Genomic DNA, 15,770 nt, shown 5'->3' with positions numbered 1-15,770 from the left:
AACACTAATGTTACATTACAATATCTGGCCTGATCTGTAAACACTAATGTTACATTACAATAACTGGTTTGGTTTGTGAACACTAATGTTACATTACAATAACTGGTTTGGTTTGTGAACACTAATGTTACATTACAATAACTGGTTTGGTTTGTGAACACTAATGTTACACTACAATAATTGGTTTGGTTTGTGAACACTAATGTTACATTACAATATCTGGTATGGTCTGTAAACACTAATGTTACATTACAATAACTGGTTTGGTTTGTGAACACTAATGTTACATTACAATAACTGGTTTGGTTTGTGAACACTAATGTTACATTACAATAACTGGTGTGGTTTGTGAACACTAATGTTACATTACAATGTCTGGCCTGATCTGTAAACACTAATGTTACATATTTGTGTTTTTGTTCATTATTTTATACATACATTAGGCCGTTAGTTTTCTCTTTTGAATTGTTTTACATTTGTCATTTCGGGGCCTTTTATAGCTGAATATGCAGCATGGGAGTTGCTCATTGTTGAAGGCCGTACGGTGACCTGTAGTTAATTTCTGTGTCATTTGGTCTATTGTGGAGAGTTTTCTCTTGGCAATCATACCACATCTTTTTATATTGTTATGTAACATTAGTGTTAACAGATCAGGCCAGATATTGTTATTTAACACTTGGCCAGATATTCTAATGTCACATTAGTGTTTACTGAACAGGCCAGATATTGTAATGTAACATTAGTATTTACAAGTTAATTCATACAGGACTTCAGACATGGAATCTTTAGGAATCCTCAGTTGTGTAAAAACAGATGAAAGTAAGATTACCGTATAACTGTTTTATAATAAAAAAAAAAAAATTTTTAAGTTTACAGATTCATTATCTTTATCAGAAACAATATATAAACAAAGAGATGTGGAATAATTTCCAATGAGTTAACTATTCACCAAAAGACACAGTTTTAAATACTTTAACTTTCTTGAACAAATTTTATGTTTCTGAATCTGAATTAAACTAAGCAGATACTATATAAAACCCAGAATAGGCGAAAAAACCAAGTGAAATTAAATTTTTTTATACATTGAACATACTCCAGTACACTGAACATATTGTTGTCATGCTATTCTGAACTTTCCAGCCTCTTACAACTCACTTGTTATCTATATGTAACGATAACTTGATGTTTTAGTCAGGTGTAGTCCATTTGATTTGTATTTGCCACTGGACATTAAGCAATCAACAATAAATCAATTAATTCCTTTGAGTTTAATTTAAACAAGTGCATTCATCTAAATTTGCCAATATTTCAAAGATATAATATTTATATAAGTAAAACATTAAATGATTTAGACATTAAACATATTTTGCTGCTCTCCAAATCTGGTTCCAGTCTCTTATTTAATGCAGTTAATTCATATCTTTTTTTGGTAGATGCATTGAGAAGGTTTTTTAATGCCTTACTTTTAAACCCTATGGTTTAGACAAGCAAGACTGGGGTTTGGTTACTCTAAAGTCTGGATAAACCAACAAGATTTTTAGCCAGGCTGTCTAGCCCATAGTACTAAAGAGAATGGCAAATGGGAATGTGTTATAGTGTCTTGTGACTCCTTTCTGGGTTTGTTGGTTGTGTACAGTTTTCTGTGATTAAAAATATGCATTTAGCAATTCCTGTTATCTTTTCTTTTTTTGCATAAATTTTTAATACATGTCTATCAATAATTGACCAGTGAGTGGTACTATTGTAAACATTTAACTGGAATACAAGCTTGCCTTATTTGTAATCATTTATTAAACAAGGTCGCATGAATATTCATTACCTTTTTCTTGGCAGGTGATGTGTATTCCTGACATTGTATGTAGCCACCAACACCTACAAAATAGTAATGATAAACATATTTATAGCTGTCCCTTGACTTTAATAATCAGTAATAAGAGATAAAGCATAATAAACAGCTTTTGTCTTTCCTTTGCTGCCAGTAACAGGTTTTTATTGATACTGACATTTAGTGGCTGATGTAATGTCTAATACAGACATAACAAATTGTTCGTTGGTTTTTTAGGCCTTAAATGGCATATACATGCAATAAATTAAGTAACAACAAGGGCATGGTCGCAACTTTTATACTTCTTCATTTCCTACATTTGGTTTCTCCTTTGGGATCAACCATTACCAATAAAGACATGTGGGTGGTTTATTCAACTATATGTACCTAAATCTTTGTATGTATGATTGGGAAACTAGTATATGTATTTAATCATCCAATGTGCATCAATAATTCAATGCTTCAAACGTAAAGAAAAGAAAACACAATTATGCACTAAAATGTATTTCAATTTTCTGCAATTTTATTCAACATATGAAATTTATTAAGTGGGCAGATCAATTTCCACAGGTTTATAGGTTTAAATAACAAAAATCTACTCCTACATGATATTTTTAAAATCTTCACAATGAAGGGATAAACTTAATGTTAATCATTACTATATATGTTTGTCTCAATAATAGAAGTTTTCCAAAATACTGTATGGCAATAAATATTTTCAGAGAGAAAATCCAGTATTTAGCCTATATTTTCAGAATTATACATATTGCCAAGCATTAGTTGCCTAAACATCAACTTAATGTATCTATGCTGAACATTATTAAAAAGAAAACTAAAATACCACAAAATTATAAATTCAGTCTTAAGTTTTTATTTATTTTTGATACCAGTAATTAGGTGATGAAATTCACATGCAAGAAATAAATGTAATACATCAGAAGTTCCGTGAAGTAAAACCTTGTACATCAATAATACAAGGACAGCAATAATCATGTATGATTTAGGTATGTAGGTCGATTCAATCTTCCTGACAGCAAAATCTTATTTATGTTGTCAACTTCATTAAACATTAAAATAAATGTTAAATATATGCAGTGCTGAATCAGATTTAGAATATTTCTAATTCTTCACAAGGATAAAATATGTTACATGTTTATAAGAATTCCTTGGTTGTTTGTAAATTGTGGACACAGAAGTATGTCTCACCTGATTGTACTATAAAAGACTACTTAAAAGGTTGTTGATCTTTCGATTTATATAAAATGTACTTTATGAATCTTGAGATATACTGATGTTACTGCAACAGCATACTAGATGTCATAGACTTACAACCTTAATGGGGTGGGGCATTAGCTGTCATTTAGACAAAAAATTAAAATATGATTTTTTTTTTAGTTTCAAACAGTTAAAAAAGTGGAATAATGAAATACTATTTCACTATTTGCCATCAGTTTGGTTAAATTTGGTCAAAATAAGATAGAAAAACATCCCAAATGTATCATTGACTTGCAAGTGAATAATTCAACCTCAGTTGAATCCATATTCATGTAACCTTAACTTGACCTTAAGCTGAAGATGGGTTACACATGCCCTTAGCCTGTTCAGTTATTAAAAAGAAAAGGATGTCAACATTGAAAAGTGAAACAAGGAATTCACCATAAAAAAAAAAACATTTCTTTGACCGATTCCGACCACAAAAAATCATTCATATCCAGGTAAAACCATGATTTACATGTTTTTTTTTTATCTAAAATATCAAATAGACCTTGAAAAATCACTATTACACAACTCAACGTGCTTCTCAGTCTATTTATGTTTATATCTGGTCAAATGACTACGGCAGTCTTCGGAGTTAATCCCGGTGGTTAATTAGATGGCATCTAGCCTAAAATATGCACTAAATGCTGATACATTATACCGAGTCTTTGCATTGTTAATTGTTTCTTTTGAACATTTTGTAATTTGGATTTACATTTTAGTATGTTATGAATCAAATATGAGAATTTAAGTCGAATTGGTGATCATAAAATTTGACAGCTAATGCCCCTTTAACAATTAAGAGAAGGTTTTGTAAGACTTGTAAAGCTTGCTTTTAGTGTTGCTTAAAACTGACTAACAATTGTTACTCTTTATCAATACATCTTCTGAAGAGGAGTTTAACATGTAGAGTCAAAAACAAGGAATTCTTGAAAAATCAACCCTATATGGTCCCAGTTCAAACATTTTTTCCATAACCTGATAGCACCACAAAAAGAGAAACCCTTCTATCTACCACGTGGGAATGGACTGCCCATGCACCTCTGTTAGTTTAGCATATAAAATCAATGTTAAAAATATTTATAAATGCAATGTTAAAGACAATGTGACCCAAAAAAATGTCATTATCCTCAACAGCTGGTGTAGGTTTACAAGCTAGTCATATCTCATATGTCAAAGTAACTATTGATATTTTACTGTACAAATTGTTATGACATAATTTTAAACCAGTGTAAAATGTCTTGGCTTGTGAAGGGGAAAACTATTTTTTTTTTTACATTGACAATACATAAAGTACTTTGGTTTTGATATTTTATGTTGACAAACTTCTTTTATGTTACCTTCAGAAATGACAAGTTTAAGCAATGCAAATGACTGCTAACAATTCTTTAATCTTATGAATTTTAAAGGAAAATTTGGAAATCAAGCAAAAAGTAGGAAAAAGTGGTTGTATGACAAAAATAAAGGGAAAAACATGTGATACAACCTTGAATTCCTTGAATTCCTTTAAAAAAATAATTAAAAATTAAAAAAGTCTTTCATATTTAGTATAATGCATATCAAAATTGATAAGAATTTCTAACCACAAACCACAACCATAATTGATTGTACACTTATATGTAAACATGTACTTGAGTGGTAGGAATTTAGGGTAGGTAAAAATATTCTTTAGTAACATATCAAAACTTAAAATAATATCTTTATAAACTTTACCACAAAATTGTTTGACGATTGATTGAATAATTACTGCTTTCAGTGGAAAAGTATTACAGGAATATTCAGGACAATAATATGTTATATCAATATATCCTGAATTGTTCTATATCTATCTATGTGCTGAGTCTGATTTTTAACATTCTAGCTCACAGAGTTACAATCTTAATGATGACATGACAAGAATATTATTTTAAACCCACAAGTCCCATTCTTACTTTTAAATATCACATGTTTAGTAAAGAAGTAGCCAAGTATTGCTATGTACGTAGTGCTATGTATTACTTTTTTCTACATTGACTAGAGGTACAGGGGGAGGGTTCAGATCTCACAAAACATGTTTAACCCCGCCGCATTTTTGCGCCTGTCCCAAGTCACGAGCCTCTGGTCTTTGTTAGTCTTGTATGTTTTTTAATTTTAGTTCATTTACATGTTTTGGAGTTTAGTGTGACGTCCATTTTCACTGAACTAGCACACAATTTTATTTAGGGGCCAGCTGAGGACCACCTCTGGGTGCGGGATTTTCTCGCTGCATTGAAGACCCATTGGTGGCCTTCGGCTGTTGTCTGCTCTTTGGTCGGGTTGTTCCCCATTTCCATTCTCAATTTTAAGTATTTGGTTGACCCTCGAGACAAACCAGCTGCCAAGAGACTACCAATGAGGTTAAATTCTGAAAAGTATTAATCCCAAAAACAATATTATTACAGCTCTTCAGTAAATTGAATGTCTTTCTGCTAGAATATCAATAATTCAACTTGTTTGTATAAATGTATTAACAAAATGTTCCTTGCACTGTTATGCTAAGTATACCACTACTTGTTACTAGACAATGAAGAAAAATCCCATGCTTAATGGGTTTGATCAAATTTCTTAGTATTGTCAAAAAGGAAATGACTTCCCAGCAGATCTGACAATCTCATACACAGTACAACTGAACATTATAAGGTCCGGACCAACATACCAAATCATTCTTTAATAAAGAACAAAAGGACAGGTGAACAAGTTGATTGCAGTATAGTTACTCTGTGAGTAGGGTCTAATATGCATTTTGTACTACAGAGGCAAACAAAATATATATTGAAAAGATGTGAAAGATAAAGAAAATGGACTTATTTTTAATTTATTACATTTGTTATAAAATCTGAGTTACCAGTATAATCAATATTTCATTTTTTTTCAAAAACTTTGTTCAGTAGGAGGTGTAAATCTGAAAGAAAGAAAGTTATGGTATTGATATCAATCACTCTGGTAAATGTTCTACTACTTTTATGTAATTGAGAACATATTGAATCAAAGATGAGACCCCCTTTAATTTTGTACTGTAATTAGAGGATTAAGGATTTCCTTCTTGTTATATTGAATGGATGATATTAACACCCTTTGAATAAATGCATGTGATAAAATAGTCAGGTATTGAATAACTTATTGCATATTCAAGGTTAGACCTGGGTGTCTGTAATTAAAATCTTATAATTCATACTGTAATGTTAAACACAATCTTAATGTTTCTGATAATAGATGACATTCAAAATTTCCCAAGATATCAAGCATGTCTTTTAGAAATTTAGAAAATTGTTGCTTTTAAATCTTTTATTTATAGTAAGGATCTACAAGATAGGCAGACATCTTAACCTTTAATTTTAAACACGAATGTTACTTCAAAATCCTTACTTTCGTGACAGATGATGTACAATTTTCCATTTAAGTCTCCATGTTGATCCATAGTTTCAGATTTATAGACTATACATCTAAAAGAAGTCAGAACTGACCCAAGCAATAATTCAGATTTAGAAATATAGGAATGACATAATTTTTTTTTCTAGTGTGGGCAGTATTATTTCTAATGATGCAAAATAGGAACTGCAAAGCCCAGAAGCATACTTAACATGATGAGAAATATTGTTTCAGTGTTTTGACAAGGTGCAATGCCTTTTTCAAGTTATAGTATAAAGTATTGTAAACAAATCTTTAAAATTCAGAATTTTGACCATTTTTACCTAACAGAAACTGTCATTCCCTGACAGCTGTAGAAAGAGCTGTTTTCTTTGAATGTTGACACTTAGGATTCAGATCCATTGTGAAGGACTGAATCTCTGCACAGGTCACAGAAAACAACCCTCTAGCATGGCAGCAACCTTGACGTTTATGAAATTATCAGGAAATCAGCAAAAACAATGGTTCCAAGCCTTTGTGGCAAAATAAAACCCATCCAGATCCACCCCACCTCTGTTGTTCCTTTATCCCCTTCTATGCTGTCTGTTTTATTTATATACTTCTCAAATATATATACAAGTACTTAAAACATTAATTTTTGTAATGACATTAAATGTGAAGTACACCAATATCAAATTGTTTCATCAAAATCATAATGTGCAGTCTGGTCATATATTTTGGACAAGAACAAAAGTAGTCTGATAAGTTCTGTCAAAATACCCAATAAAATGAGTGTTCAGGAAATATTGTCACTATCATGTACAATGACATCCCTAATTTATAATTGTTATCAGATAACAGCAAGACTATACACTAACAAGATACAGATTAGACCACTCTATTTAAACAAACATTGTAAGATATACTGAACAAACTCCACTTATTATCTGTACTGTAGTCTCCCTTACTTAAGGAAAAACAGTTAAGATATATTGTCGTACAACATACCAGGTATTCATATTCATATTTTATAAAGATTCAGAGCAATAAAGTCTCCCTACAATATTTGTCAGATTATACAGAAGGCAAAGATGCATGGTTTGCCTTAAAATTTCTCTCTATACCAATTATATTTTAATATGGCTGATGTCACAATTTATGATAAGTATTTATAAAATTAGATTAAAATAACTGTTAAACTGCTTTTATGCCGATGTCCTTGATCCTTATACTGTAAGTTGCCAGATTCTAAATTACTTTTTAAAGATTCCTCCCATTAATGGCAAGACGAAAAACAGCAATAAAAGCCATATTTTTAATATGCTAGCATAGGGTCTGAAGACATGCCACCCAATCCATATACATTATCCTGACTTAAATCTAATGAGTCTTTCCCGGTTGAAATGTGTGTTTTTTGTAGAGTACAGCAATTATTACTTTTAAAATGTTTAGTTTGACTGTTAACACGCTGGTTAAACTTAACAGATAACTTAACTTAATAGACTATTCAGTCACTGTTTCAAAATAGGAAAATAAAAAAATACAAAGAGAGCAAAAAATATAATTTAAAGAAGGACAGATAACACCATAGACTTTATTTCATGTTAAAAATTACAGATTACAAAGTTTTAATCTAACTTTTCACCAGCTGCTTCAACTTATAGATAAATATTATTATCTTTACTGCTCGTTGGCTGTTCAAAAATTCACTCAAGATAATTAATATTTTAAAATTCAATGAACTGTTTAAATTATGAAAAGACCTAATTTAATCTGTCAATACTGCTCAGTAGCTTTAAAACTTTCAGATAACTAAAATTGGGTAAACTTGTTCATCAGCATTTTCACCTTACAAATCAAACACACTTGAACTTGTCTCATAGATAAATTGGTTGTTTTACTAACAACAGTAAAACGAGAGAGAAATAAAAAGTTAACATCAGCTATTACTTTTAAATCATTTCAGTCTCAAATGATATATACAAAGAACTGACAAATCTTCAAAACTTTTCCTCCAAATTAACCTGATTATTTTCACTATCAAATGATGCTCTTTAAACCAAGCATTGCACAAGGTCATGTTTTTCTCTGACTGTTTATGACGTCTTTACACTAAATCCACTGGATGTTGGATGTGTACGGATTGATAATTTAGTCTTAGATGCATGATTTTTTTATTAGTTGTTAGTGGTTTTGAACTAGCTGTCAGTATAACTGTGAGTACTCTCAGATCTGTACTTAGTGTCTTTTTGTTGTTTGGATGTACAAGTACCCGGTCACGTCCACTTGTAATTGTAGTACAATGTATTTGTATTTTTATCCATCTGATGAGTTAAGCCTCTTTCGACTGATTTTTATAGTTCGTTCGTATGTTGTACTGTTACACCACTGTTCCAGGTTAGGGGGAGGGTTGGGATCCCGCTAACATGTTTAACCCCGCCACATTCTGTATGTATGTGCCTGTCCCAAGTCAGGAGCCTGTCATTCAGTGGTTGTCGTTTGTTTATGTGTTAAATATTTGTTTTTCGTTCATTTTTTGTACATAAATTAGGCCGTTAGTTTTCTCGTTTGAATTGTTTTATATTGTCATTTCGGGGCCTTTTATAGCTGACTGTGCGGTATGGGCTTTGCTCATTGTTGAAGGCCGTACGGTGACCTATAGTTGTTAATTTCTGTGTCATTTGGTCTCTTGTGGAGAGTTGTCTCATTGGCAATCATACCACATCTTCTTTTTTATACATAGACATTTTTACATTTAAAAAAGTAGATATAAATTCTGTAAAGCATAGATTTCAAACAAAATAATTCAAGTTTCATAACATTTCTGACATACGTTTTAAATTCATTTTTCATCCTGAACAACTTTAATTTAACTTATCATTTAAAAAGAAAATTTTATTTTCACTTATGATAGAATGTGAAGAAATAAAAAAACTCTGTGTTAACTCTTTTTTTCATCATATACTTTATTCTAATGCTCATTAAGATTTATTGGAGAATACCTACAGTCTATTTAAAATCTTATTAAACTGACTCAATGAAAAAAGTCATGCTTCAGAGGGTGTCATTGAGACCTTTTGTTAAACTGAGAGGTGAAAAGAGGATGTTCCCATCTACAATTTTAATGTTATATGCCAATAAAATCATTTTTTAAATAAAATAAGCTTAATGTCTTAAACTTTAAAACATAAGGAACCAAACTATCATAATATAATTCAAATGATACTATCATTTTCTGTTACAGAGGATTCTTTAAGTATCCTTAGGTATTTTTTCATTTAGTTCTCAAATTAAAATAGTGTCAAAAAAGGAAGAGGAATTTAAACAATGTCACACCTCAATGCACCATCAACTTAAAATTTTCAAAATGAGTGCTTTTTATAGCTAGTTCTATGGTTTTGTACAATAATTTGCATCTGATTAAAAGGCTTTTAAAAGAATGTTTGTTATTGTCCAGTGTCACTTGAAACCACAACATATGTGACAAAATTTCTATATTGCACTAAATTGGGAAAATCTTCAATAATATTTCCTTGAATATCTCAGATTTGATTGCAAAATATATTTTGCTGTTATCTTTGAAATCAGCAAGCTCTTTTAAAATTGTGTTAAATCTATACTTCAATTATCGTTTTAAAATTAGGTCAAACACGCTAGAAACAGACAACAAAAAGAGTCCAAAACATATGGTCATTGAAAAAAGATATAACCATTGTGAATGTGATGAAAAGAGTCTTTTTGTCATTAACTTTATTGACCAATTCATTAAAATCTGTTGGTGACAGGTTCTTGAGACAAATATTAAAGTCGAAAGGGACATTATTTATGATAAATGGTATTAACCCATCTAGATATGGTCAGTTATTTAGCACCATGTTGACTGACATTTATATGATCATGTAAATTTTTGTCCTTATGTAGGAGTGGTCAAGACAGGTGTTTTACTTGTCTTACAAATGTTTCATAAACTTTTAGTATCTAGTCACCACTCAGGAAAACCCTTATAACAATGCATACTACATGTACTGTCAGAGAAAACATAATTCTTTAAATAACAGTCTGCTTTGGTTTTATTTTAGTTTCTAAATGTCTATTCCTTCATAGTAAAATAAAATGTGCACATCATTCTTGAACTCAACTACAGATTTTTGTATTTTCTTGAGTTTCAATCCTCCAGGATTGAGAAAAATTGTATTTTTGGGGGGAAACTTGCATTTGTGTTTTTTTTTTAATTCTGCATACAAGTTACTGGAAATTTGTATTTCATTGAACACCAATTTGTAGATCACCTTTACCCATCAATTTCATGAAAATTACTGAAATAAAAATGAAACTATAGTGTATGTGTTCTTAAGAATCTTTAATTTTTTTCAGTTTCAATTTTGTAATGGGTCAAAACATATACATGTACATCGATCATGTGAGGTTAACAAGACTTAGTTTCAATCATTTTGAATTTTTCATTGATGAAGAGCAAGCACTAGAATTTATAAAAGAGACTAGTGAACTATAAATCTACAGCATAACAAGTCAAAAAAACTTCTTAGTAAATATCAAATGGTTTCAAATACATTTAATGCATACACATTTTCCAACAAAGATTTTTTTTTAGAGAAATTTCCTTAAAAATACCTATGTTCCCATTATGATAAGCCCATCCTATTTGATACCAATATTTAAATTCATGTGTTTCTGTGTTACAACTTCAATCTTACAATTTAAAATGACAAGAGAAACATGTTAACAATCTCAAACTCGGTTAAAATAATGAAAACGTTTTAAATTCCAACAGGTGAAATGTTTTTCTAACTTTATGAACTATCTCTTGTTTGTCAATTGTCAGTAGGACCTACAAAAATAGTCCATTTACTTATGTAAACAAGACATGTCACTTTCTCCAATTTTATCTTGTGCCCCTGAACATCTTTAGAATAGGTATAAATTTTGTATGTGGGTTTCTAGTGTAAACCAATAAAGTTTGAATTTATTTTATGAAAAAAAGATCTAAGAATTTTTAAAAGACTTATATGAATTTCTAAAACCTGCATCTGCATATATTAAGGTACTATAACAAAGTGTAATTCATAATCCTGTTCTAATTGTTGACTGAAAGCATGTGTATATATATATCAAGAAATTATTGTCACTCAAGTTTCAAATGTATGTTATAGTGACTCCAATGCATAAGAAATATTTTGTGCTACAACAGAATATGACAGTGGTTAAATTTCTTTATTCGCATATTCTGAGAAACACATAACTTAGGCGAATTTACAATATAAAAGTGACCTGAAATTGCTGGATTTAAAGGGTGCAGGACATCAATTTAGCATGACCATATAGCCCATTTCAGAGTTGGTATAATCCATTCCCCTGTATATTCTACAGCCCATTTAGCAAAATCTTTTAAAAATGAAATAAAGTCACTGTAACAGTACTTATTCCATGAAAAATACTTTATTGTGCAAAGTATTTAGACTTTTAGTGCTGTATTTGAATAAATATGACATTTTATTGTTGTGCTTTTTTGACATTGTAATTTATCATTCTTCTATTATATGTTGTAAAAAGTAAAATACAGATTAATTTTCTGTTGCTAAAATTGGTTATATTTTGGCACTACAAGATCAAATGTTTTTCATTAAAATGTCCTCCACTGGGGCCTAACATCGGATAATAATTGTGAAATATAAATTCTTAATTAATTAGTATTATCTTTTCTTTCTACTTCCATGGTACGGCATAAGAGTATGCATATGTATCACGTTATTCAAAATATTTAGAATTTTAATTAAACTGTTTAAATGCATCTATTACTTTTTCCAAGATTTAAGTCCTCCACCAACTGTAAAAAGTTACTCCCTGATAGTTTTATTTTTATACTACAAAAGCATATAAAATTCTTTAATTTAGAGAATGTTGTACAGAGATTTGTGAAACTGCACTATTGCCAAAGGACCTTTTAAAAAACTTGTGAAATCAGACAATTATATTTTAGCTGAAAGGGGATTTATTATGCTCTTGTAACATTATATTTATATAGACTATTAACTTCTTATGTAAATTATCTATTTGAGAAGTTCCTATTATCTTCAATGACGTAAGCACTCAAAATATAAAAATAACATTTACTTAAAAGATATACAAAAGGTATACAATAATGCTAAATTCACACTGCTAATAATTTTCTTTATATCAGAGATTTAGTTCTATTTTCATAGATATATCTAAATATTTAGATACACCTAACCCTTATATGATAACATATATTAGCATGTTGTCAGAAATCAATCATGTTAAAAAATACATATTTTCAATGATAAGGTTCATTTCAGTTCAACTCCTTTCAAAAAATGGTAGTTTAAGTTTGACATCTCAACAATATCTTTTAATGGAAATTCTATATGTGCTTATACCTTTTTCAAGCTAAGAGTCACCTAAATAGAATACATATAACATGTTGATTTTGGACTTTATTTCCTCACTTTGTAACATTATAACCCAATCCTTTAAACTGTTTCCAAAATTAGAAAATTAGGGAAAATAACATAAAAATGATTTCATACATATCAAACTGCTATGAAGTGCCTTTTTGTACCACATTCATTTATTCAACTGATTTCAACATTCTGGCACAAAAGTAGAACTTACCTTAATACCGTATAGCGGGCTATTTTCGCGAGTGTAAAATTTCGCAATTTTCATTGATAAAGGTATGCAAAATATTTTGGCTGTTATCATTTTGGCGGATTCAAAACTTATATACAATACCATTGCATGTGCACTTTTAAATTGGCGGAATTTATTTTGGCGATTTTGTTCTATCCGCGAAAATAGGCAAAAGTTTACACCCCGCGAAAATAACTTGCTATACAATATATATTTACTCACATTTTTTGCATTATTCATTAAATAAAAATTTTAAATGGGATATTTTTACAAGGCCCCTCCCCAAAATGTTTGCCCCATTTAGGATTATCATTCTCATTGGTGGTTTTGATGAGTGTAAACCTTCATTCAAAATTGAAGAGATCCAACAACAAAAGTTACAGTAAGGCATATTGAGCTTTACAACACAAAATGATGACAGAATGACAAACCGGACAAAAAGTTACCTTTAAAACTTTGTTGCTTGAGGAATAATAAATTTATTTGTATTACATACTACAAACAATGTGAATTTTAAATAAAATTTTGAAGACTGAATAATTGGAAAATTTTTAGTACTGAAAAGAAAGCTTTCCTTGATAAAATACCTTAAGATAATTCAGCTGTTTATTACATGAACAGATATGTTATTTTTATGCATCTTAAGGTATAAAAGTGAAATAATGTACAGCTAGGGGCTATATTTTACTGAATATTTCACAAGTTAGTTAGATTAACATACTTTCCTATGGTATTGATTGCTTGTTTTTTGAATACCATAAATATACCTTACATAAATCACAATAATTGGCATAATTTGCACATTTTTATAGACTCTAATTATGATCCTTGGTTCTTTCAGTTATTTTTTCAAATATGAAGGGTATAAAATATTGAGTGCTAATGGTGCGTGATAAAAAAAATGTCTGCATCAACAGATTTGACAGGGCTGTTCTAACATATTGTTTTTACATAATTAAAACTCTATTTAATCATTTTTAAATGCCCTGGTTGTGACAACCCTATGCTACCAAAAATTTTCTCTTAACCTGATTTCTTCATTTAAAAAATTGACTGATATGAATTTTTAATGAGCATTTTTTATTTCATGACAAGTTAAGTCTCCTGACAAAAAAGCTTTACTGAATTACTACCAAATCCTTTTTCTAGACTTGAAAAAACATGTAAATAGATATAACAGATCAATTTACATCTTAATTCTATATTTTTCTTACATTTTCAAGTATTTTCTTCCACTTGACTTCCAATATATGACCATATACATAATATAAGAGAGTACCCTTTGTACTAAAAGGGAGATTCCTTAACAGCATGTATTTGTACTTACCTTCTTCTGCTAAACTTATATCTACAGGAATGTCACTGTCATTGAACCCTGGATTGGTATGTCCTACATCAGGTGATGCACTATCTCTCTCTTCAACTAATCTATTCTTTTTTATTGGTGTGGACTGAGGCTTTAAAAGATCTATAATAATATTGTAAAATAATATTTAAAATTAAAATTAATTCACAAAAAAAAAATATGCCATGATTTAATGAACAGGTATATCAGTGTATTTAGCAGTAAATGTAAATGAGTACTTAATAAGAAAATGCAATGATGAAATGCAGTAATGCAACCAGTTGGCATATACATTCACGGTATCTGCAAACAAACATTGCTGATACAAATAATGGCTTTAATACAACAATGTGTATATCTTTGATTTATGGTTTACCATTAATGACTATTTGTATGATAATAGATTGTAAGTTTTGTATCTGTTTTCACTTTGATAATTTGGCCAAAAATCATTTCAGGTGATGCAATATCTCTCTCTTAAACTAATCTGTTCTTTTTTATTGGTTTGAAAAGTAACCATTGATAGTTGACATGCAATGTTTCTGTCTTTCTTTTATGAATGGTTAAATTTTTGCAATTGTTCCAAGTGGTCAGTCATACTAGTAGATTTATTCCAATCTATTTTTTATTCCATATCGGGGTGATTGATCATATGATAATGGCTGCTTAGGGTCCAGCTGCAAATATTACATGCAAATTCAGGATGATAACATGATAAGGTATGAATACTCCACTGACAGGTTGAGTTATAGTTTGCTAGCTTACAAGGTAACAGTCTGCATGTAGACATTTCATCCTAGGTATACACATTATTTGGACTCCCAGCTGACCAGTCTTTGCTCTTACTCCTATGTACTCACTCCTTGCTTGGCAAAGAGACAGCAAATACCAAAAATGGAAATTTGAGTATCTTTGTATGGTGAATTTCAATGCAGAAAAAGACAAGTCTTGTTTCAAATCATAAATCAGAAAAATGATGTTAATCCCAAAAATACCAGACACAATGATTGAACAACAACAGTATTATTGCAACTTTCATCAAATATTCTATTAAGCCTAACAGAAAGGTTTAATGACAATCCCATAACTTGTTTGCCATAGAAATAATATTACCATATAAAATTCACAAGAGAAATACCAGTGTTAATTGAAGACCTGAAGGTGGAATAATACTTCCACAATAGATTATAAATAACTGTAGTTAAAGTTTGGACAATTTCAGATTAAAAAGCAGAAATTCAAGTCAATATGTTTTTATTGGAGCAACAAAATGCCTGAATAGTCATTAAATGTTTTATATGCTTAACA

General features: G+C 30.0%; 1 protein-coding gene across 1 annotated transcript in view; it reads right to left on the bottom strand.

The window, feature by feature from the left end:
• The window catches only part of LOC127698452 (uncharacterized), a 49,958-nt gene that overhangs the window by 24,099 nt on the left and 10,089 nt on the right, over positions 1-15,770 (bottom strand). Inside the window, exons 2-3 of the mRNA XM_052201904.1 lie at positions 14,445-14,585; positions 1,820-1,872 (exon numbers count right to left, since the gene is read on the bottom strand). Coding sequence (XP_052057864.1) covers positions 1,820-1,872; positions 14,445-14,585 — 194 coding nt within the window. The remainder of the gene's footprint in view (positions 1-1,819; positions 1,873-14,444; positions 14,586-15,770) is intronic.

Source organism: Mytilus californianus, unplaced genomic scaffold (assembly GCF_021869535.1).
Source record: "Mytilus californianus isolate M0D057914Y unplaced genomic scaffold, xbMytCali1.0.p SCAF_4, whole genome shotgun sequence".
NCBI classification, from domain to species: Eukaryota; Metazoa; Mollusca; class Bivalvia; order Mytilida; family Mytilidae; genus Mytilus; species Mytilus californianus.
This window is presented reverse-complemented; position numbering and strand designations above follow the sequence as displayed.